This window comes from Mesocricetus auratus, unplaced genomic scaffold (assembly GCF_017639785.1).
Source record: "Mesocricetus auratus isolate SY011 unplaced genomic scaffold, BCM_Maur_2.0 Super-Scaffold_100006, whole genome shotgun sequence".
Taxonomy (NCBI): domain Eukaryota; kingdom Metazoa; phylum Chordata; class Mammalia; order Rodentia; family Cricetidae; genus Mesocricetus; species Mesocricetus auratus.
In genome coordinates, this window is record NW_024429190.1 from 25,408,955 (window position 1) to 25,432,022 (window position 23,068).

The following is a 23,068-nucleotide window of genomic DNA, read 5'->3' on the forward strand; positions in this document are numbered from 1 at the left end:
AACAAGTTTCGAGTTTTGGAAAGGCGCGTCCTAAGCCCCAGCTGAGGCATTCGTTCTGAAGTAATCTCAGTGCGCGGCCTCAGCCGGGACCCCAAGCCCTTTGGCATGCTCTGCGCTCTCCTCTGCTCCGAAGAGTCGTCCCGCAGCTTTGGGAAGCCGACCCGGGAGGCTGGGGCGTCTCCAAGCGGCCCTCCGTGACTCTCAGGCGTCGCCTTCGCTCGGACTCCTCCGTCAGGCAGGTAGCAGGAGCGGAGACCATGCTCTCAGCCGGCCTTCTCCCCTTCCTCGCCCCACGCCCCGCAAGCGGGACACCCGAGGCCAGAAAGTTGAACGCCCGCTCCCGACCGCCTCCTCCACACCACTTCCGGTCACGCCCCCCGCCCCGACTCTTCCCACAAACACCTTTTCCTCCTGGGGAAACCAGCCGGCCACACCCCCGGCGCATGCGTGCGAGCAGGCTGACTGGTCGGGTCTCTCTCTCTCTCTCTCTCGGCTTCCGGGTCCCGCCTCTCGCGAAAATCCCGCGGGATCTCGTCCTCCCGCGCGAGTCGTTTGAAAGCTCTGGCGGGCCCGGGCGCTCGCCGGCGGGTGTGCGGGGAGCGGAGCGGAACTGAGTCCCTGCGGGCTGCAGCCAGTCGCCCTCGCGCAGCTCTCGTCCCGGAGCCATGGCAGCGGAGAAGAAGCGGCTTTCAGTGAGGGAGGCTTTCCAGCTGGCGCAGCAGGCGCACCAGAACCAGGCGAAGCTGGTGGTGGCGCTGAGCCGCTCGTACGGCGCGGTAAGCGGCCTGGACTCCGCGCCCGCGCTCCCTCGCAGGCGGCCGCTCCCGGGCTCAGCCTTCGGCCCTTGCGCGACCCGGGTCGCAGTGACCCGAGGGACAGGTGCTCCGAGGCCTCCTGGCCTCAGCCCCCGATCTCGACCCCGGGCGTCGTCCACGTCAGTTTCCTCCACCCGTCTCCCCGGGCCCCCGGATCCGTTATCTTTAGTTTAGCAGTGACTTGGAGACAAGTGTTAGGCTGCGAAGTGCATCTCAGACGCCCTTCTTTCCTTTGGGGGGGGGAGGGGTCTCTAGTTCATCGTAGGAAATCCGGTCAAGTTATTTCAACCAACTCCTAAGCTTAAATCAAATTAACTTCACCGAATAGCCAAATCATCAGTAACTAGCCTTTCCTATTTATACTAAAAGTGCATCGAGTGGAGCCGTGGGCAGATTGTATGTAGGACAACGAGTTTGAGGAAGATGAATTATTTTGAGGTTGGGGAAAAAAAAGTTGAGTAAATATAAACGTGATTGAGGATATGGAATCTGTGGAAGTTATACGCAAAGGAAATTGTTGCATATTAGGAAAGCCCAAATAAGATAAATACAAAAACCAGTCTTTATTTTTTGAGTTATTCTTGCCGAAGCTTATTTTGCATTAATAGGGTAAGAAAAGCATCGAGAGTCCAATTGGGTGGAAAGAAAAACAATGACTTTTTCATTGTCCAGATTTATGCTTTGTACTTTCTTAGAAGTGAAATTATATGCTGAAGAGAAGTTTGTGCAGATTTATTAACCCTTTTCTTGGTTTGGATAATTGAGAATTTACTAAAAGAGATTTTAGTTTGACCTAAGGCTAAAGCTTTCAGGAGTGTTATGGTAGTGTTAGGAATAAAGAATTTTTATTAATGCAGTTTATGGAGGCGTTAATTCTGTCTTTCAGATGGACAATAAAACAGCTTTTCAGGAAGAGTTTGTTCATTACCTTAAGTATGCTATGGTGGTATATAAACGTGAACCTGCTGTGGAGAGGGTCATAGACTTCGCAGCCAAGTTTGTCACTTCATTTCATCAAACTGAGGAGGAAGAAGAGGAAGAGGAAGATGGTGGCATTTTAAATTATTTGTTTACTTTTCTTTTAAAGGTACTGTGAAAACTGGTACTTTGTGGGAAGTAATGAAGACAATTTCAGCATGATGTTTGTCATTTTCAACAGTGAAATATTAGTGATAGAGAAAATGTATGTGAATAAGTCTTTTATAGGAAAATTTAACTGTCATTAAGATTAAAGGATAACTCCAGTATTGAATTTTAACTGCCTATTTAGAATCTGTTTGTTTGAAATGTTTTCTGCCTTGAAGCAGGAAATTCCTACAGAGAAGATTATGCTTATTTTTTATATAACAAATTTTTTTTTCAGAGCACTTGAGATTATATTGCCTATTTAAGAATGGATTGTTTCTAGGAATAACTTTTTAAATTTGTTTTTGTGTAGTCTCATGAAGCAAACAGCAGTGCAGTCAGATTTAGAGTATGCCAGCTCATTAATAAACTTCTGGGGAGTATGCCAGAAAATGCCCAAATCGATGATGACTTGTTTGATAAAATTAATGAGGCCATGCTTCTTAGACTGAAAGATAAGATTCCAAATGTAAGGATACAAGCAGTTTTGGCTCTTTCTCGACTCCAAGATCCCAAGAATGATGACTGCCCAGTAGTTGATGGTATGTATGGTTTCCTAAATCTTGTTTTATTATGTTGACTTGGTTAATTTTTCAGTATTTGGGGTGTGTGTGTATAGGTGTGTACATTCATATGGAAGCCAGAAGTTGGAGTCAGATAATCTTCAGTTGCTCTCCACACTATTTTTTGGGACAGCATCTGTCATTAAATCTAGAGCTCCTCTGCTCTGACTCATTGGCCAGCAAGCCCCAGGAATCCTGTCTCCTTATTCCCAGTGCTAAGATGATAGGTGCACTATGCCTGGTTCTTATGTGGGTTCTGTGCTTTAGAACATCAAGCTTCCTTGTGCTGCAACTACTGCACCAATAGATCCATTTCCCCAACCTAGCATTGAACTTTTGCTTAATTACACATGTCTCTATTGTGGAAGTATCAACCCAACAACTTAAAACAAGGGAATATTATAACTCTGCCTTGCTCCTACTCCAGTTGTGTCCCTTTCTTCCAGAGACAGTAATAATGACAGCGAAATTGGGTTAATTGCCTTATTCACCTGAAAAACTTTAAACAATCACACATTTGTTTCAGTGTCTGCCCTTTTTTTTTTTTTTGGTGAATCATACTATATTTTTGTTTTTTTTCCTTCAAAATTATTTCTAATTTTAGCATTCATTTAGAATGGTATATATTTATTTCTTTTCTATTTTAATGTTTTGTTCTATGGAGTTTATTTTGCATGTTAATGGCCCCTCTAGTTTGCAATTACTTTGCTTTAAAAACAGTGTTAGAAGTTGGGTGTGGTAGTGCCATTCCTTTAACCCTAGTACATTGAGACAGGAGATCTCTTGAATTTGAGGCTAGACTAGTCTATGGAATGAGTTCCAGGACAGCCATGGCTACACAGAGAAACCCTGTCTTGAAAAAACAAACTTTGGTGCATAGATTAAAGAGTTTTGTCAAGTTATACTTAGAGATAGACTTATATAGGTTCCACTTTATTATAGTAGGTAAAGTATTCTAAAAAGCTATTAATACTCTCAGTAATGGGGCATAAAAGTTTGCATTGACCTATATCCTCTTTAGTTTCAGCCCATTTTAAAATTTGATGCTCTATCTAGTATGTTATTGTTACCAATCTTCATGAGTTGCTTAAGGATGGTGGAACAATTTGAGAAGTGTTATATTAGGTGATTTTTGTAATGTTAAACATCATAGAGTGTGCTTGGACAAATGGATTGTAAAGTTGAGTAACTCACTCTGACTTTTGGTGCAGTTCAGAAGTTGCACTAAACTTATATGAGACTACTGCTGGTATATCTTGCATACTCTTACATAGTCAACTTTTTTTTTTTAATACGAGTGCACTCAAACAATGCAAAAGTATATTAAACACATTAATTTACAAGAGCCACTTATTCTCAAGGTTCAAAGTGTAAAGTCAAATGTGAACCTTGACAGCTTCCCTTCCTAACTGTAGAAGTTCATTGAGTTGTATAGTCATTGGGTTTGGTTAATTTTGGTGTGTGATTTTTTTGGGGGGGGGGTAACTTTATAATAATGTTTAAAATAAATCAAATTAACAAATCCTTATAGAAAACCATTAAACTGCCTACTCTAATCATCTCCTGACTTTTGGGACTGTGTTCATTTTTACTCTCCAGTCACTAATTTTTAGTTCCATTTTCAGAAGGAAAGTTGTTAATTTTTTTTGTTTGTTTTTTGTTTTACTAACAGTGAATATGTAAGAGTAGTACATGGTATTTCTGTTATTAAAAAATGAAATAGCAATTTTAATATTAAAATGTGTTGCTTTATTTTTAGCATATGTTACTTTGATCGAAAATGATTCAAATTCAGAAGTTAGGCGTGCAGTGTTATCCTGTATTGCACCATCAGCAAAGACTTTGCCAAAAATTGTAGAACGTACAAAGGATGTAAAGGAGGCTGTCAGAAAGCTGGCTTATCAGGTAAATAGTTAATATTTTCAGTAGGCATGTTTTTGAAAGTTGAGCCAATTTATGGTATTTTGGTAAAATCTTGGTAACAATGATTTTTTTTTTCCAGTTAGGACTTTAGAAGAAAATAGGTAATTTAGTTAGAGAATTATTGTATTACACGTATTAACAGACAAAACATTTGGGTTAACTTACAGAAGAATGCAATAGAGAAACATGGCATGTACTCTCTCATATATGGATTTTAGACATAGATCTGGGGAGTGCCAGCCTACAATCCCATGGCCAGAGAGTCTGGGAAACAGAAACTTCATTCAGTGGCTGATCAAAGAAGAGGCAGACTCCCTCGGTTAAGTACTGAGCTGAACTCAAGAAATCCAGTAACAGAGAGGGAGGACTGATGACCAGAGGGATTAAGACTGGGCTGGTTTAACCCCCAGAAACAGCTGACCTGACAAAGGTTAACTCTTGAATCCCAGGCATCAGCCTGGGAATCCAGCATGGGACTGATCAAGACCCCCTGAATGTGAGTGTCAGTGAGGAGGCCTAGGTAATCTATTGAGCCTCGGGCAGCAGATCAGTACCCATCCCAAGTATACACACGGACTTTGGACTCCCAACAATGTGAGAGGCACTCTCACCCTGAACTCTTGGGGAAGGGTCTAGGCCCTGCCCTATATGAAATGACAGACTATGGACACCCCCATGGAGGGCCTCACCCTCCCTGGGGGAATGAGGGGATATTGGGGGGTTGGGGGGAGGGCACGGGAGGAGGGGAGGGAAAGGGAGAGGGACCTGGAACTGAGTTGTGAAGCAACCTTGTTTCTTATCTAAATTTAAACTGAAAAAAAAATAAAATAAAGAAAAATAAAAAAAGAATGCAATATTCATAAATAAGACATTGCTATTGGGATTAATGGCTATCTTATACTTTTTAAGGTGTTAGCTGAAAAAGTTCATATGAGAGCTATGTCCATTGCTCAGAGAGTACAGCTTCTTCAACAAGGTCTTAATGACAGGTCAGGTAAGACACACATCTTTGTAAATACTGGATTTTGAAGTTGGACTTGAAGTTAATAAAACTATCATTTCCATAAATTTGATGAAACATTTTGGGATTAAAGGCTTTGGTATTTTGAAGGAGAAAGGCATTTCTTTTAGACTGCCTGTGCTAAATTCTGTGTAGTTGTTTCCAGAAGTCTGACAGAATCTTTCTTTTTATCCCATCTTTCTTAGACATTACTATTGTGCTTTTCTATACAACATATATGTTTTCTGTGGGTCAGAAACAATTAAGAATGACCAGACCTATATAATGCCCCCACTGCCTTAAATGATAGAAATAAAGTGTTTAGTAAAGTATGTTGTGATTTTAATATGCAAATAGAATTTTTGTAATAGAAGAAGTCTGTCAGCAAGTGATAGTAGACTTCGCTTATTCTGGTGCTTGATGTTCAATGAGGAGACAGTATAAAGAACTTTTTCATTAGGCTATGCAGGAGTTAGGTTTTTACTGCTGCACTCCCATTTGTATTTTGAAATAAGCATTATCATAACTTAGTAAAACTGAATCTTTTTTGTTGGCATGGTTTGTTCTACCTATAATCTATTGTAAATATCAATGTGAACATTGACTCAATGAAGGCTCATTATAACGGGATAGCAGAGGGGGAAAGTCTAGAGTGTACATTGTTCACCTGCTTTAAATGACTCACCAGATGCTGTGAGACAAGCAGTGCAGAAGCATCTTCTTCAAGGCTGGCTGCGCTTCACCGAAGGGAATATCTTGGAGTTGCTTCATCGGTTAGATGTGGAAAATTCCTCTGAGGTGGCAGTCTCTGTTCTCAATTCCTTATTCTCAGTGACTCCTCTCAATGAGCTGGTTGGAATCTGTAAAAACGATGATGGCAGGTATAGAATGAATTCATTATTTAAATTGTACAGCGTATTTAAATTGAACTTCCAAAATTAAAGTTAGTTTTCCCTCCCAATACTTTGAGATTATTCCATCAGTACCTTTTATCTGTTTCATTTCTTTAATGAATGTCTTTTTCCCCATCTGGTATAAGACTCATTATTTTTATCAGATATTACTTCATTTGTGCCCTTTCATTTTGTAATTTTATTTTTGCATATGTTTATTGTGAAAACATCCTCAGATATGCATTCTTGCCATGTTAGCACATTTGAAGCGTTCTTTCTTTTTTGCATTTCCTTAGTGTAAGTTTTTTCTTCTTTTCATTACTTTTTGAGTAGGTCAGTTAATGACTTAGTAATTAAAAGACGTAGTAATTAAAAGAAATCTATATCTAATTTCCATTCTTGTTTTGCTTTTCAACTGCATGTAAAGATAATGCTGTCTTATTTTCTTCTAAACGAAGGAAGTTGATCCCAGTGGAAACATTAACTCCTGAACTTGCTTTGTACTGGTGTACCCTTTGTGAATATTTGAAGTCAAAAGGAGATGAAGGTGAAGAGTTTTTAGATCAGATTTTGCCAGAGCCTGTAGTATATGCAGAGTATTTGCTGAGGTAAAATTTTTCTTTTGGTTTGAACTATACTTATGCTGCTCACGTGCCAATCTCATAGCTACTGTATTTAAAGTCATTGTTGGAAACAAGTTAAAAACTATTGTTGTTCAAGTAGGTGTAAATGGGTGTGTTCATTGAATGTTGCTAAAGAATTTGTGTGGTTAGTGTACTGAATGTGTAGAGTCAGGGTCTTACTATCCCTGTCACAATGACTCAACATCAGCAGCTAATTAGTGTGATTTTCCCTGATAAAACTTTTTCTTGAATTTTATCTAATTTATATAATAAAAATTTTTAAGATCATTCTTTGTAAGCTGTACAAAAACAGGTATGATGATTATATTTGACACATTGAACTAGTTTCAGAATCATAGGGTAGAGATGTATAGCCAGTTTTAGTATAATTTAAGTCCTTTTTGATTAATAACAAAACTAAAAATAAAATGAAACAACTTATATAACTTCAGAGTTTTATTTTCCTTAATTATCTGTCTTACTATATGTCCTATGCTAGTTGTATGTCAACTTGACACCAGCTAAAGTCATTTTGGAATAGAAAACCTCAACTGGGAAAATGCTCCCACTAGATTGGTCTATGGGCAAGCCTGTGGTACATTTCCTTGATTGATGGTTGATTTGGAAAGGCATAACTCACTGTGGGTGGTGACATCCCTGGGCTGGTGGTCCTGGATTCTTTTTTTTTTGTTTTGTTTTTGTTTTACAAGACAGGGTTTCTCTGTATTATTTTGGAGGCTGTCGGTCTAGCCTGGCCTCGAACTCACAGAGATCCTCCTGCCTCTGCCTCCCGAGTGCTGGGAGTAAAGGCGTGCGCCACCACCGCCCGGCCGGTCCTGGATTCTTAAAGAAAGCAAGCTGAGCAAGCCATGGGGAACAAGCAAGTAAGCAACATTCCTCCATGGCCTCTGCATCAGCTCCTGCCTTTAGATCTTGCCCTGTTTGAGTTATTGATATGAGTTCTTTCAGTGATGAACTATATATAATATAAAATAGGAAATAAACCATTTTCTCTTCAAGAAACCTTTAGAAAATCAACTGAGACAATATAATTTCTACTTCTTCACTGTAAGCTTACATTAAAAAAATACTTACTCTTGTCAGAATTCAAATGTAGAGGTAAATTTATTCTTTGCTTCCCCAATCCCACCAATCATTGTAGAGTTAACAGCTCAGTAATTAGCCTGTGCATTTTCAGATCTCTTTCTCTACATGTTTTAAATGCACAAGTAAGTTTCTTTTTGAAAATATAGCATATATGTACTGGCTTCTGATTTTTGTTTTCTTTGACCTGTATATATCATTAGTTGGTACGTAATATTCTACTATTTTGTAGTGCCTTGTGTGTGCTGTGTAAGTGCTCTTCTACTGAGTTACATCTACTTTATTCTAATTATTTTAGTTACATCCAGAGCTTTCCAGTAGTTAATGAAGAACAGAGAGGTGATTTTTCCTACATTGAAAATTTGATGACAAGAGAATTTATAGGTCAGCAATTGATTCTAATTATAAAATCTTTGGATACCAGTGAAGAAGGAGGAAGGTATGTCTAAATGTTAACATTAGATATAATTCCTTATAATTACATTTATTTAGTAACCTATCTTGTTTAATTTTTAAAAGGTAATTCTGGTTTTAATTTTAGAATGATTATGCATGGTGAAGATATGTCCTCTGATTAATTAGAGTTTTTTAAAGAATAATTTTTATTTTATGATGTGTCTTGATTATATCCATCTCAAGACTGTTACTACTCTTTTTAATCCTCAGGGAACATCTTCTACCTTGAGACCCTGCCTCTCCCCAACCCTAACCCTAACCCTTTTTTTTTTTTTTTTAACTTACTGAGCCCAATCATGTGCATGGTTATGTGGCCATCCATCAGATCATTGGCAGCATACCACCAGCTACACCCCAAAAGAAAAATGATTCTCCCTCCTTTAGTAGCTATCAACTGCCAGTTGCTTCTCAGCTGGTGGGGGTAGAGCCTCAGGAGTCCCTATCCCATCCATACAGGAATGTTGACTGACTGGGCTTGTGCAGGTAACCATAGTTGGCAGTGAGTTCCTGAGTGTAACAGCCAAGTCTTGTCTAGAGGGCAGCATTATCACTCCTTCCTGATCCTCTGGCTAATTCCCTATATTAAATACAGTTTTGTTACAATATGATTAGATATGTGTAGCCTAGAAGTGCTATTAAATTTTCTTTCCCCTTTCTGTATATTGAAACATATTTACACATATATAGTTAATTAATGTTAGGGTATATTCTGAAAAATGTGTTGTTAGGTGATTTTGTTGGTGTGCAAGTATTATGTATAAATTTAGATGTTACAGGTTAATTGTTCTTGTGGTCTTTCAGTATAATTAGATGACAATATGTATGAGGCTGTAGTAAATACGATTTTCATAGTAAGTAGTAGTATACTGAGTAAACTCTACAGTAATGGTAAAAAATACATTGTGATAGTTACATAAACCAGTAACAGTCATTTAACATTAAGTATGTATGATTGCATGTGGTATATAATCGCACTCTTATATGTGTGACAATGTATGTTTATACCAGCATCATCAGAGGAATGAATTGAAATACAGCATTGCTAGAGCTATGATATCATTAACTATTAGATATTTTCTAGCTCCATTACGATTTTTTGGTACTTCCACCAGATATGTGGTCTAACATTATGTGGCACATGATTGCATATGTATGCATGTTTCTAGTATAATCCTAGTATAATTACCTCAGAATAACTAATTTCTGATTTTTTTATTTAAAATATTTATTGCAGAGAGAGCAAGTAGTGCTATCTATTATATATATTTAATTCACCTTTAATTTTTTCCCTGTGTTTTGTTATTTTAAGATCAGGGTATGAAAATACAACTTATATGTATATTTCTAAATAAGTTTGTAGAATATGAAGGGTTTTTTTTTGTTGTTGTTTTCCCCCTAAAGTTTGTATGTATGGAGTTTCGTACCTATAGTTACAAACAAGTAAAAACTAAAACAAATATAAAGGGAAATGTTAAAAAAATGTATTCTCAGTTGGCAAGGCGGGTCAGGGTAGGGGGTAAGGGGACTTGCTGTCAAATCCAATGACTTTCATTTTATCCTTGGAACCCTCAGAGTAGAAGAGGAAAACTAACTCCTGCAATTTCTTCTCTGGTTTCCACTTTCATTTCCTGGCATGAGTGTGCCAGAAAATAAAGAAAAAAAATGTTTAAAAATGTATATAATGTATTTTGTCATAGTGATAGTTAAGTTAAAAAAGATTTTTTGATTACAGGAAACGACTGCTGGCTATTTTGCAGGAGGCTCTAATTCTGCCTACAACCCCAATATCCTTAGTTTCTTTTATTGTTGAGAGACTCCTCCAGATCATCTTAGACGATAACAGAAGGATACAGATTGTAAGTGCCTTTCATTGTGATACAGTTAAGAAGCTTTGATCAGTGAAATCCAAGAGTCTGAATTTCCCTTTAGTACCCTTGTCTTTGATTGTATTAGTGTTGTCCAACATGTTCTATACTCACAGTTTAAAACACCTTCCTTTATTAGCATGCTGTGAATTTGTTGAGTCAGTGCAGCAGACATGGGAGGAAGGACAGGTTGGATGAGGTTTTATTCATACTATTGGAAACTAGTGTGTTAAAGGAAGACTAAGTTATGTATACCTTGGTTGTGGCTTTGGGCAAGTTTTTAGCCTATTTTACTCACCTGCAAAACACTAATGTAACCTTTTACTAATGCTCATAAAGTCATTGATAGATAGAAAAGTCAAATGAATAAATGTGCTATAGTAGTTCCAGAAATAAGATCTACCTCGTTGGGGGTGGGTTAGCAAAAATAAGTAGGTTTGTATTGATTAATAAAACCAAGCTGTTTGCTTGCATGGCTAATTCAAAATTAGTTTGTCCAAACCTCTCCTTACATATTCATCCTTTCTATACCATTCCTAATTAGTGGTTACCTATAATTTGCTTATTCTCAGATGGGAGCCACCCCTTTTCTGGACTAGTGAACTCCAAGTGACTCTGACAGGAAAGTGGGATGGTAATGCCCATATTTAGATTGTGTCTTCTCCTCAGTTAAACTTCTTCAAAAACATCCTACCTGGGGTCCAGCCAGGTTGGCAATGTAGATTAGCCTTTACAAGCCATGACTTCCTAAGCACAACCATTTTAAAATCAATTGTTCCAGGCAGGCAGTATTGCTTTTTCACTACATCTTTTATTACAGGACTGTCCATTGGAAAGAGTCCCCCTCTTGGCGAGTTATCTGAAAACACCCTCTGATGACTCCAAGTCCAATCAAATGGACAATAAAGATGAACCAACACGATCTTTACTTAAGATTGTATAACAAATGAATGTATGACTTTTAGATAATTCTGTGTTTGTTGCCTTCAAAGATGACATTTGCTTGGAATTTGATATAACAGTTTATTATTTACTGATGTAAAACATGAATTACAGCTTGTATTTTAAATTAAAATTTTATCAGGTTACAGAAATGATCTCAGAGATTCGTGCACCCATCGTTAATGTTCATGTTGATCCATCTGATACAAGAAAGAAGGAACTCAAGGTAAGTCTCTTCTAATTCAAGGACATGCCTTAGTGATGTCATGGCTGCCTTCTGCTGGACTGCTCAGAAATGTTCTCATCAAGTCAAGTCATTAAGTGTTGCACTCTAAAAGTATGCAAATCGTTACCAGTTCATAACATTTGCTGATCTCTGTTTTAGGAAAACAAAATCTTCTATATGACTGCTTCAATCCTGAGTCTTTGAGATATTGTGACACATTTTCATGTTAGTTTTTGTGTAGATGATCAATTTCTATCTTTCTTTAGATGGCTGAAATAAAAGTTAGGCTTATTGAGACTAAAGAAGCTTTGGAAAATTGCATTGCCATACAGGATTTTGATCAGGCATCAAAATTAAAAGAAGAGATAAAAACATTGGAAGATGCTAGAATAAACCTTTTAAAAGAAATGGAGCAATTTGAAATTAAAGAAGTCCACACAGAAAAGGTATATGTATGTAATTTTTCATAGTAAATTTTAACTATTATATCAATACACCTTAATTTCTTTAATTCATTAAACTACGACAGTGTATTTACTTTGGAAGGAGTTGTGACAATACCATGAATTAAAATGAAGAAAGAAACCTTAGTTTTGAAATTTCTTTATTGCATTTTTATACTTGTAATGTTTGAGACAGTCTCATTCTGTAGACCTGACTGGCCTGTAACTCGATGTGTAGACCAAGCTAGCCTTGAATTAATGGAGATCTACTTGTCTATGCCTCTACCTCCCTAGTGCTGGGATTAAAGTGGTATGCCACCACACCAGGCCTAACATTTTTGGACTTTGAAAAATAACCTTTAATTTGTATATCTAGAACTTGTTCCCTTGTTATGCTGATTCCTGGAATTTTAATGCTTTATTAAATCACTAGTCTTCTAGTGATTTACGTAGATGTTTTATTCATTTACTTATTTTTCTGGAATGGTCTAAAGGAATTGTATCCATCTTTCCCTTTTGTGAAAGGTCCATGACCTTTTTATTGCTAAAAAAGAATCTTTGGTAAAGAAATACTTTAACTGAGATTTGGTATCTTCTTAGGTAAATGTACATTTACATGGTTAGAAAAAAATCAAACAGCTTTGTTATTTTTTTAAAGTTCATTTATTTGTGTTTTAAAATTAATTTATGTATATTTTTTAAAACTATCTATATGAGTGTTTTACTTGCGTGCGTGCGTGCGTGTGTATATTATATGTGTGCCGGGTGCTCTTGGAGGTCAGAAGAGAGCATCAGATGTTTAGAAACTTGAGCTTCAGATGGTTACGAGCTGCTATGTGGTACTAGGAACAGGATCTGGTTTTCTATGAGAACACCAAGTACTTAAAATCACATAACCCTTTTTCCAGTCACAGCTTTGTTACTTATTTTTAATGAAACACTTGACATTTAGTAATATTTGAAGTTTTTCTGTTTTCTAACTTAGCCATTTAACAAATTATCTCTTAAAAGGATTGTGTCTTTGGTCATGAATTTATTTTAGCATATGATAGAATGTATCCATTTATATATTTTGTATTTTTAAAGATCTTGTCTTTGTATTGAGTGTACCTACTATTGCACTTTGATTTGGGGAGTGCTTAAGGCAGTGCTGAATAGGAAAGCTTACCATATATAAGAGTGTTTTAGAATTAATCATGTATCCTTAAACTTTTTAGCCATAAATATATCCTAACATAACACCTCACTTTCCCAGTGAGAATGACTCATTTATTTTTATAGTTAGTAGCTTATTTGCAATCAGTGGCTTATCTTAGCCTATCAGATTTGAGGAACAACAACAAAAAAATTAAAATTAAGAAACTATTTGGACAAGTGTCATGGTGTGTTTCTGTAGTGTTAGTGCTTTGAGTTAGAGGAAGAAGATCTGGATCAAGGCCATCTTGGGTTACATAGGCCCTGTTTCAAAAATCTAAAGAATGGAGATGTAGCTCAGTATGAAAGTGCCTGCTTAGTATATGCAAGGCCCTAGGTTTGATTCTTAGCTCTGTCTGTCCCTCCTTCCCCAAAAGGTAAGGAAAACATTTGTAAAGATAATCTACCTGATTAATAGTCTGATTAATAATCTCTTGACTTCCTTTGAACATTGAGTGTCTTTTTGTCCTCTTTGGGGGCCTTAACTATTTTAATTCTAATGTAACAATGTGATTAGGAAACTAGAACTTTTATTGAGAGGTATGTAATCTATGTAGAATGCTACTGGGTTCCTCAGAGATTAACATGAGATGTGAATAACATTAATGTGTTAGACTTTTCATTGTTATGGGATACTAGTTAAGTTGGAAGGGCAGGAGTGTTTGTTTGGGCTCATAGTTTCAGAGGTTTCTGCACATTAGGGTTGAGAGGGTATGGTAGAAGGGCTCCCGTCCTGACAGGCAGGGAAAAGAAGTACTACTACGCTGTTTTTTCCTTGCCTGCCTTGTGTTCTTCTTCAGACCTCCAGCCTGTGGGATGGTGCTACTTGTATTCAGAGTGGGTCTTCCCTTCCTTCTTTAATTGCCTTTGGAAATACCCTAACAGACACATCCAGTGGTATGCTTTACTATTGTTCACTAGCTGATTCTCATTCCAATCAAGTTGTTACAGGATTAACCATCACACATAGTACAACCTAACAAGTGTAAGGATGGTTGATTTGTCTCTCCTAATTTAGGGGTAGGCTAGTCAGGTGATTACCCCTTCAAGAACTTTACAAATATGCATTCATTATTCTTATTGCCCCTAAATTCTACTGGTCTTTCAAACTAAATAGTTACTATAAAATTTATGCTTTTAAAAGCACTTTGTGTTGTCTTAATGAGTAGTTAAGGAAATACAGATGTTGTAATTGTATGTGTGATGTCCCAGGGTTTAAAAAAGGGTGCTTGTGCTTTAAAACTTGAGGTTTACATGGAGAGAGAATTGGATTGGTAATAGATGAGTCAGAAAATGTTAAGGGCCAAGTAAATGTAATGCCTTAGCTAGTCAATATTAAAGAATCTACCTTATTCAGAGATGATGGTGGATTCAGGAATATTTAAAGAGTAGGATGAGTATTTGTCTTTAGAATGGTTAGTATTTGAAAATAGATGAGAAAGTGATAAAAGCCTAGATAGTCATAATTCTTAGCAGATTGTTAGAAGGATAGCTTGAGATAATGGCACTGTGAATGAGACAATGGTGAATACAAATAGAAGAGATGGATGCTAGAGTTATTTAATGTTTTGTAGTAGGAAGAAGAGAGGCACACGAGTTTCTTAGGTCTTTTTTGCTTTGGACAAATGAAGAGAGTTGGTCCTAATATTATAGAATGCATGAGTTAGAAACTAAGTAATTTATTAGTTCCATTTTTTATGTGTTGTCTTTGAGGAGCCCATGGAACATGCAAGAAGTGTATTGTCTTGCTTGTATATAAGAAGTTGGAATTTTGAAGATAGCTGGGTATTATGTGACAGATGCAATGCACACATCTGTTCACCCAAATAGGTGTCCCACGATAGACCAAAGTACGGATACCATCAAAGTCCAACTTGGCAAAATACTGAGTTTTGCTGGGGTTACTTATAGGAGCAAAAGTGATTCATCTGCATCACCAAAGCCCACCCTAGAGTTGGTGACAGCTCACAAAGCTGTAGCACACTATATACTCTGCAGGTTGGAGAATGTTTTTCCCAGGTGCCTTACTTGTTCTAACCCTCTAACAGCTCAGCTTTTTTCTGCTTCTTCCAGGCAGCTGGTTTGGTATCAGAGTTTCTGTTGGTGGCTTGTCTAAAAGTCTTTTCAGCTTTTACTGCTTACTCTGGCAGGGAGGGGTTTAGTGATTCTGGTCACTTTCAGTGATTTCCTGAATGTATTTTGAGTTGTTTGCCTTCTGTTTAAGGAGCTTCCTTTTAGGATGGAAAGTTTCAATCTAGGAGAAAAATAACACTGGGCCAGCTCATAAATGAAAAATATAGTTGCATAGTTGGACAAAATTGCCTAGGGAACAGAGAGTGACAATATGCCATAGAAAAAGTCTCAAGAGAGAAATTGTTTAAGGGATAGGCAAAAGATATTCTTACTAATGCTGGATATTTTGTCCCTTGTTTTAGAATGATGCCGAAACATTACAGAAGTGTCTTATTATGTGCTATGAACTATTGAAGCAGATGTCCATTTCAGCTGGAATTGGTGCAACCATGAATGGAATCGTTGAATCTTTGGTATACTGCTGGCCTCTGAGGCCTTATACTCTTATACCTTATTATACAATATGTTCATTAGTACTTGAAATAAGGCTATCATTTAAAACATCTGATAAATACAAATAGTGAACTATGTATATCCACAGTGACTACTTCATATGTGTTTTAAATAAAATATAATCAGTTCTCTCAGTATTATATGTTCATTGAATGCATGGTATCTAAGAAATGCTTAACATACAGTTTGCATAAAATATAAAACATGCAGATTGCCATCCTGGATCTTCTGCTCAAGTGAGGGCGACGTTAAAAATAGATACTATATATATTTATGTACTTATGTGTGCGATAATAACAAAAAAGAGGCTATCCATTTAAAAGAAGATATGGGGAGAATGCAGTGGGTGGGAGGCTACATGGAAGGGGTTGAAGGGAACAAAGGGAAGGGGGAAAGTAATATAATTAAAATATAAAGAATAGTTACTTAGGCTATTGACACTGCTTGTGAATATTTATATGGTTATAAGTTAACTTAATTGCAGGGTTTGACTTATTCAAGGAGAACGATCCTGCTATAATATTTAAAAGATACATGAAAAAGAGATATGAAGAACATTTAAAACCAGAGTCATGTATAACTATTAAAAACTAGTTTAGATTGATGCATAGTAAAACAGTTTTAAAGATGGAAGAATATAAATTTGTCTCACTAAAAAATTTTGTAATTTATATTCTATAGCAATATTTTGAGTATATAAGGTAAACTATAATATAAAAATAGTACTTTTACTGATTTCCTTTTGCTTTAATATGGATTTTAAAATAACCAAAATGACATGTGATTTCTATTTGTGGACTCTATTTCTGTTGGGTGATTGTGAATAAGAGTCATCGAAATCAGACTGTTAAGCATGCTAAAAACGCAGTAAAACGTGTCTGAAATGAGGATGCAGGAAGTACTACACATTATATTAAGGAGGTTTGTCTCATTCTTAGCATTGGGAGTCCTTGAATCAGTTTTAGCAGATGTGGGAGTGTTACATATTGAAACAGGAGCATTGTTCTTGCTGTGTTCTGTTTATTCTGCTTTGTAACTACCCCTTTTCATTTTTAACTGATAAAACTTTCTTCTTTAATATTAGTATGAGAATGAAATAGCCTTACAAAATTATATGGAAGTCATCATTTTGATGGTGATTTTAATATGGCATTGTAAATGTCTTGCCTTGGTCAAAATTATTTTAATTTTTACTTTGTTGTAGATTCTTCCTGGAATAATAAGTGTTCATCCTATAGTAAGAAATTTGGCTGTTTTGTGCTTGGGATGCTGTGGACTACAGAATCAGGATTTTGCAAGTAAACACTTTATGTTATTTTTACAGGTATGATTTATTTTATGATTTTTATGACAAAAATCATGTGTCTATTTCCTGAAATGCGCTGTATCTTTGATGATATGTTAATATTTGAATGTATTCATATGCTTATTGATGATTGTGGATAATCTGTAGGGATTCAATTTTTATCTTGATATCTTACAAGATGTCCTTATAGAAAAAAAATGAAGTAACAATTTGAGTATGTAGCTTATATGAATGCATACTTTGTGCTAACAGTGTTCTCAGCTTAAGATAAGCACATTAGTTAAGCGGTAAATAGAACCAACTTAAGTTTGTGTTATTGGAGCTTGTTTTCCTGAAAGGGAAACAAACAATGAAAAACAAATATGTGTTATGCCAGCTGAGCAAAGATAGAGTTTTGCAGCAGCAGTAATAGGAATAAGAAGAGGGAGAGGGACTATTTCATTGATGGTAGACTTAGTCATATTTTGACAATCAGGATCATAGAGAAAAGTTAAAAGTTAAAGAGCAGAGCAGGCTTTATATATATATACTTGGGTTATTTTTTTAATTTTTATTTTTCTGTGTATATCTGTGTGTGTATATTATGGTGATATTTTGTTTATGCTATAGCAAATAAAGCTTGCCTGAGGATCAGAGTGCAGAGCTAGCCACATTAGTTAGCAATAGAGGCCAGTCAGTGGTGGCACATACCTTTCATCCCAGAAGTCATGAGATAGTGCAGGCAGATCTCTTAATAGTTCAAGGCCACCTTGGGCTACATGAAATTGATTCGGTCTAAAAGAGAAAGTTGATCCCAGCACTTGGGATCCCACCCATGCCTTTAATCTCAGCACCAGGGAGGTGGAGACAGGAGTGATATGGCCGGGCAGAGAGAAAATATAAGGTGGGAGGAGACAAGAGCTCAGTGCAGTCTGAGCAACAGTTGTTCTGAAGTATCTGAGGAGCAGTCAGTCTGAGGAGGCAGTTTGAGGACACAGTCTGAGGACAGGATTGTCCCTTTGGTCTGAGTATTGGTAGAGGTAAGAACTCTAGTGGTTGGCTGCTCTATTTCTCTAATCCTTCAACTTTCCCCCCCTGATAGCTGACTCTAAGTTTTTATTTTTAAGACCAAAAAGAATTTGTGCTATAGTATTTATATGCTATGTTTGTTTGGGTGTCCATGGAGGCAGACAAGGGCATTGAATCCCCAAGGGCTGGTGTTACAGCTGGTAGTGAGCTGCCTGGCATGGGTGCTGGGAACTGAACTTGTGTCCTTTGCAAGAGCAATAACTGCTCTTAACTGCTGAGCAACCTCTGCATCTCAGACATCTCAGTGTCTTAGGAAACAGAATAGAGGAGAGGGTTCTTGGGTGTAATACTTCTTAAGTGTAGTACTTTGCTTTGCCTGTTAGAGTAACAGGAGGACATATGGCTGGGAAAGTCTAAGCAAAGTGAAGTTTAACAGGAGAAAGAGTTTGCAGGATGTTCATGTCTTCCAAGAACTTACACTGAAAAAATACAGATTTCCACTATGAACAATTCAGGGAAGAAAATTTGTTTGTTTTGATTCTTTTGATCTCAAACCTCATGTAATACAATTGTTGCATCTGGTGTGTCTTAAAAGTTAAGAGCATTTGAGAATGATAGCAGATTGAAGGGCAGAAAACTTTGAAGTTTGCCTATATTTTGTATACTATTCTGAGTTATGATTTTTAATTTATTTTTACTTTTTATTTATAGTTTATTCTTAGTTTATACAACAGAGTCCATGATCAAAAGAAGATAACTACTGAGTAGATTCAACCTTGTATCTTTTTAAAAGTTGGGTGTAACGTGTAGCCTTCCCGCCAGCTGCTTGGGTCCTGCTGCTGTCTCAGCCTCCAAATAACACATGAGACACTGTATTAATTATGAAGCTGTTGGCTTGGTTTCTTATCGGCTAGCTCTGACTTAATTATTAACCCATAACTGCTAATATTGAGTATTTCCATGTGGTGTTCTCTTACCAGAGAAAGGGTCCGGACCTCTTACTCCTCCGATGCCCTACATTGTGACTGACTGTGCCTCTGTTTCCTAGAATCCTCCTGGACTCCTAGTCCCACCTGTCTTGCTTCCCTATTGGCCAACAGTGCTTTATTTACATATTCACAGAAGGACTTCCCCCATCAGTTGGGCTTTTGTTTTTGTTTGTTTCTTATTACCTTATTTACTTAATTTTGGTATTTTGAGACAGGGTTTCTCTGTGTAGCCCTGGCTGTTCTGCACCTCGTTTTATAGACTAAATTTGCCTTAAGCTCAGAGACATGCTGCCTCTGTCCCCAGAGTGCTGAGATTAAAGGTATGCACTACCATGCCTAGCTCTATAAAAGTTTTTTAAAAATAAGTATTCTCAGGGCTTTCATTGGACAATTTTTAGATAAATGAAATGTCTGTATCAGAATAAGAAAACTTGTTAAGTGCTAATAATAAAAGTTGAAACGCATTTCTTTTAATTAAAATTTTAGCTAGGTGGTTGGCACATGCCTTAATGGGAAACAGAGGCAGGTGGATCTCAGTGAGTTCAAGGTCTTCAGAGTGAGTTCTAGGATAGCCAGGATTGTTACACAGAGAAACTCTGTCTTCAAAAAACAAAATAATTAAAATTAAACAAAATTGAAATTTTAATTCTGCAAAGAGTTATTTTGTTTACACTTAGCACTGTCATTGAAATTTAACTAAGAAAACATAATTTTATTTAGGATATACAATTAAGTTGAATTTTTTGGGGTTCATGTTTAATTGTAGGTTTTGCAAATTGATGATGTCACAATAAAAATCAGTGCCTTAAAGGCTGTCTTTGACCAACTGATGACATTTGGGATTGAACCATTTAAAACGAAGAAAGTTAAGGCCATTCAGTGTGAAGATGAAGAAATAAAGAGTGACAATGAACAAGACACAAAGGATGTTGAAGAGACTGCCACAGCTAAGAATGTTCTGAAATTCCTTTCTGATTTCTTAGATAGTGAGGTAAGAAATCATTTAGCACTAATGTTATGAAATATTTGTAGCATGTGTTTATGTTCTTAGCTCTACTTTTTGTACCAAAGTTTGCCTTTGACAAATCTTAAATGTATTATGATTAGCTTTCATTATAAAATTGGTATGCAAACAATTGCAGGATTTTTATCACAGTATTCTTTTCCTTTTTTTAATTTAAATTAGAAACATTCATGCTTCAAATGTCAATCCCAGCTCCCCCCATTGTCCGTCCCCCAGCCCCCTCCCCCAGCCTAATCCTCACATCATTCCCCAAAGAGGGTGAGGCCCACCTTGGAGGGATCTCCAGAGTCTGTCATTTCATCCAGGTCACGACCTAGGCCTTTCCCCTTGGGTCCAGGCTGAGAGATCATCTCTCCATGTGGAATGGGCTCCCAAAGTTCATTTGTGTGCCATGGTGAATACTAATGTACTACCCAAGGCCCCAGAGATTTCTGAGGCCTCCTCACTGACACTTCATTCATGGAGTCTGGATCAGTCCCCTGTTGGCCTTGTAGCCATCAGTCTGGGATTCAAGAGCTCCTCCTTGTCCAGTCAGCTGTCTTTGAGGGTTTCACCAGCACGGTCTTGACCCCTTTGCTCATCACTCCTCCATCTCTGTCACTGGGTTCCAGAATTTTAGTTCAGTGTTTAGCTGTGGGTATCTGTCTCTGCTTCCATCAGTCAGTGGATGAAGGTTCTAGGATGCCATATAAGGTAGTCATCAACCTTAACAGGTAGGGGCTATTAATGTAGTCTCTCTGCTATTACTTAGTTTTCCATTCTGACAGGAGTAAGATGATATCTCAGGGTTGTTTTGATTTGCATTTCCCTAATGGCTAAGGATGTTGAGCACTTTCTTAAGTGTCTCTCAGCCATTTTAGACTCCTCTATTGAGAATTCTCTATTTAGTTCAGTCCCCCACTTTTTAATTGGGTCCTTTGGTGTTTTGGAGAGTAGCTTCTTGAGTTCTTTGTAAATTTTGGAGATCAGCCCTCTGTCAGATGAGGGGTTAGTGAATTTCTTTTCCCAATCTGTGGGTTGCCTTTGTGTCTTGTTGACTGTGTCCTTTGCCTTACAGAAGCTACTCAGTTTCAGGAGGTCCCATTTATTAATTGTCGATCTCAGTGTTTATGCTACTGGTGTTATGTTCAGGAAGCGGTCTCCCGTACCAATTGGTTCAAGGGTACTTCCCACTTTCTCTTCTAACACGTTCAGTATGGTTGGATTTATGTTGAGGTCTTTGATCCATTTGGACCTAAGTTTTGTGCATGGTGATAGACATGAATCTATCTGCAGTCTTCTACATGCCAATATCTAGTTATGCCAGCACCATTTGTTGAAGATGCTTTCTTTTTTCCATTATATATTTTTAGCTTCTTTGTCTAAAATCAGCTGTTCATAGGTTTGTGGATTAATCTCAGAGTATTCAATTCGATTCCATTGGTCTATGTTAAGAGAAGCTTTTTCTTTGCTAGCCGCTTTGGTTTATCCCCTGCCAGCCGCCTGGGCTCTGCCGCATTGCAGTCCCCAAATAAACACACAAGACGCTCTATTAATTATGAAGCTGTTGGCCTTTGCTTGTTTCTTACTGGCTAGCTCTGACTTAAGTAATTACCCCATAATTGTTAATCTAAGTATGTCTCTTACCGGAGAGGTTTCCGGGCTTCCTACCCCAATGGCGTTACATCTCGACTCTCCTGTGTTTCTCCTTCCCAGAATCCTCCTGGACTCCTAGCCCCACCTATCTAGATTCCTATTGGCCAGCAGTAATTTATTGACATATACACAGGACTTCCCCAACATCTCCTCTTTTCTGTTTAAACAAAAAGAAAGGTCTTAACTTTTACATAGTCAAATTGTATATGACAGAATAGTTATCAAGTAAGAACACAGCTACAATATTTTGTCAACATTTAGCAAGATTTAAAGAAAATATCATCCATCCCATCCTTGTGAGTCCAAAGTCCTATATGTAGCTTATCTTTTATCATCACTAAGGAAAACTATAATTATAACTATCTGTCTTCAACTCCATCAAAGACCACAGAAGGATAACATATAAACACTAGGATTGACAGAGACATCTTACTGCCTGGAGAGTCACCCAAAGTTCCTCTGTAACGTTGGGGCATCCATCTTCAACCCATAGGCCACAATGTGTCTGGAACACTTCTCAGCAAAGCAGGAAATTTCAAACTGTCCATCTGCATTGGCAGTCTGTCAGTCATTTTTCTTTGTCCTGTAGAAAGTCTCTTAGACTCTTTCATGAAGCAGGAACCCTGTAAGACTGAGTTCAGCAGTCACTTTCCTGTGGGTCCTGCATGTCCAGTTTATACAGCAACAGTCAAACAGTCTAGGCAAGAGCAGTTTCTTGACCAAATGGCTAATCTTGCCATGTTGAAAGCAAACTCCATAACAAGTTTCTTCGATGCCCATCTTCCTCTCAGACATAATTGGTGCTGCCAGGAGCAGACATTTTTCATTGTCAAGAAAAACCCTAAACCATTTTAAATGCCATTTTCTGAAGGTCTTTGAGAGGTTTGAAGACTGTTTATCTATCTCAAATATATTTCTGTATATCTAGAAAATCTAACTTACCTAACTATAAATTCTAACTATTATAAGCAACTATCTATAATCTGTATTCAATTATGCATTACATTTTAAAAGATCAGTATAAGCACAATACTTAATCAAGAGGAGAAATATACATATCACAAAATTGACCTTGAATTTGTATCAATAAATGAAAAACAATACACATGCCATAATTCCCTTTTTTACCATTAAAAAAGGGGTTGGTTGTGATCATTAACCAATTATAAAGAACCCCATTTAAATGAAAACAAAGATTTATAAACAAGATGGGAATTGGGACGTCGCTCATTCCAAACTGCTTCGTGCTGGAAGGGGGTGCTGTTTATACCATGGGGATCATGACAAAACTCAGAAACCTGTATAAGTCCATATTTTCGGGGTCTGTAAGACTGCATCATCTTAGCTG

The 23,068-nt window shown here is 37.4% G+C and overlaps 1 protein-coding gene across 1 annotated transcript in view; it reads left to right on the plus strand.

Moving 5' to 3' along the window:
- The first annotated feature begins 543 nt into the window (after window positions 1–543).
- The window catches only part of Ncapg (non-SMC condensin I complex subunit G), a 39,684-nt gene continuing 17,159 nt past the window's right edge, over window positions 544–23,068 (plus strand). Inside the window, exons 1-14 of the mRNA XM_005068794.4 lie at window positions 544–776; window positions 1,702–1,902; window positions 2,254–2,482; window positions 4,263–4,408; window positions 5,336–5,420; window positions 6,115–6,307; window positions 6,778–6,927; window positions 8,345–8,485; window positions 10,235–10,358; window positions 11,452–11,535; window positions 11,802–11,981; window positions 15,608–15,718; window positions 16,963–17,082; window positions 19,828–20,052. Coding sequence (XP_005068851.2) covers window positions 666–776; window positions 1,702–1,902; window positions 2,254–2,482; window positions 4,263–4,408; window positions 5,336–5,420; window positions 6,115–6,307; window positions 6,778–6,927; window positions 8,345–8,485; window positions 10,235–10,358; window positions 11,452–11,535; window positions 11,802–11,981; window positions 15,608–15,718; window positions 16,963–17,082; window positions 19,828–20,052 — 2,100 coding nt within the window. The 5' untranslated portion in view covers window positions 544–665. The remainder of the gene's footprint in view (window positions 777–1,701; window positions 1,903–2,253; window positions 2,483–4,262; window positions 4,409–5,335; window positions 5,421–6,114; window positions 6,308–6,777; window positions 6,928–8,344; window positions 8,486–10,234; window positions 10,359–11,451; window positions 11,536–11,801; window positions 11,982–15,607; window positions 15,719–16,962; window positions 17,083–19,827; window positions 20,053–23,068) is intronic.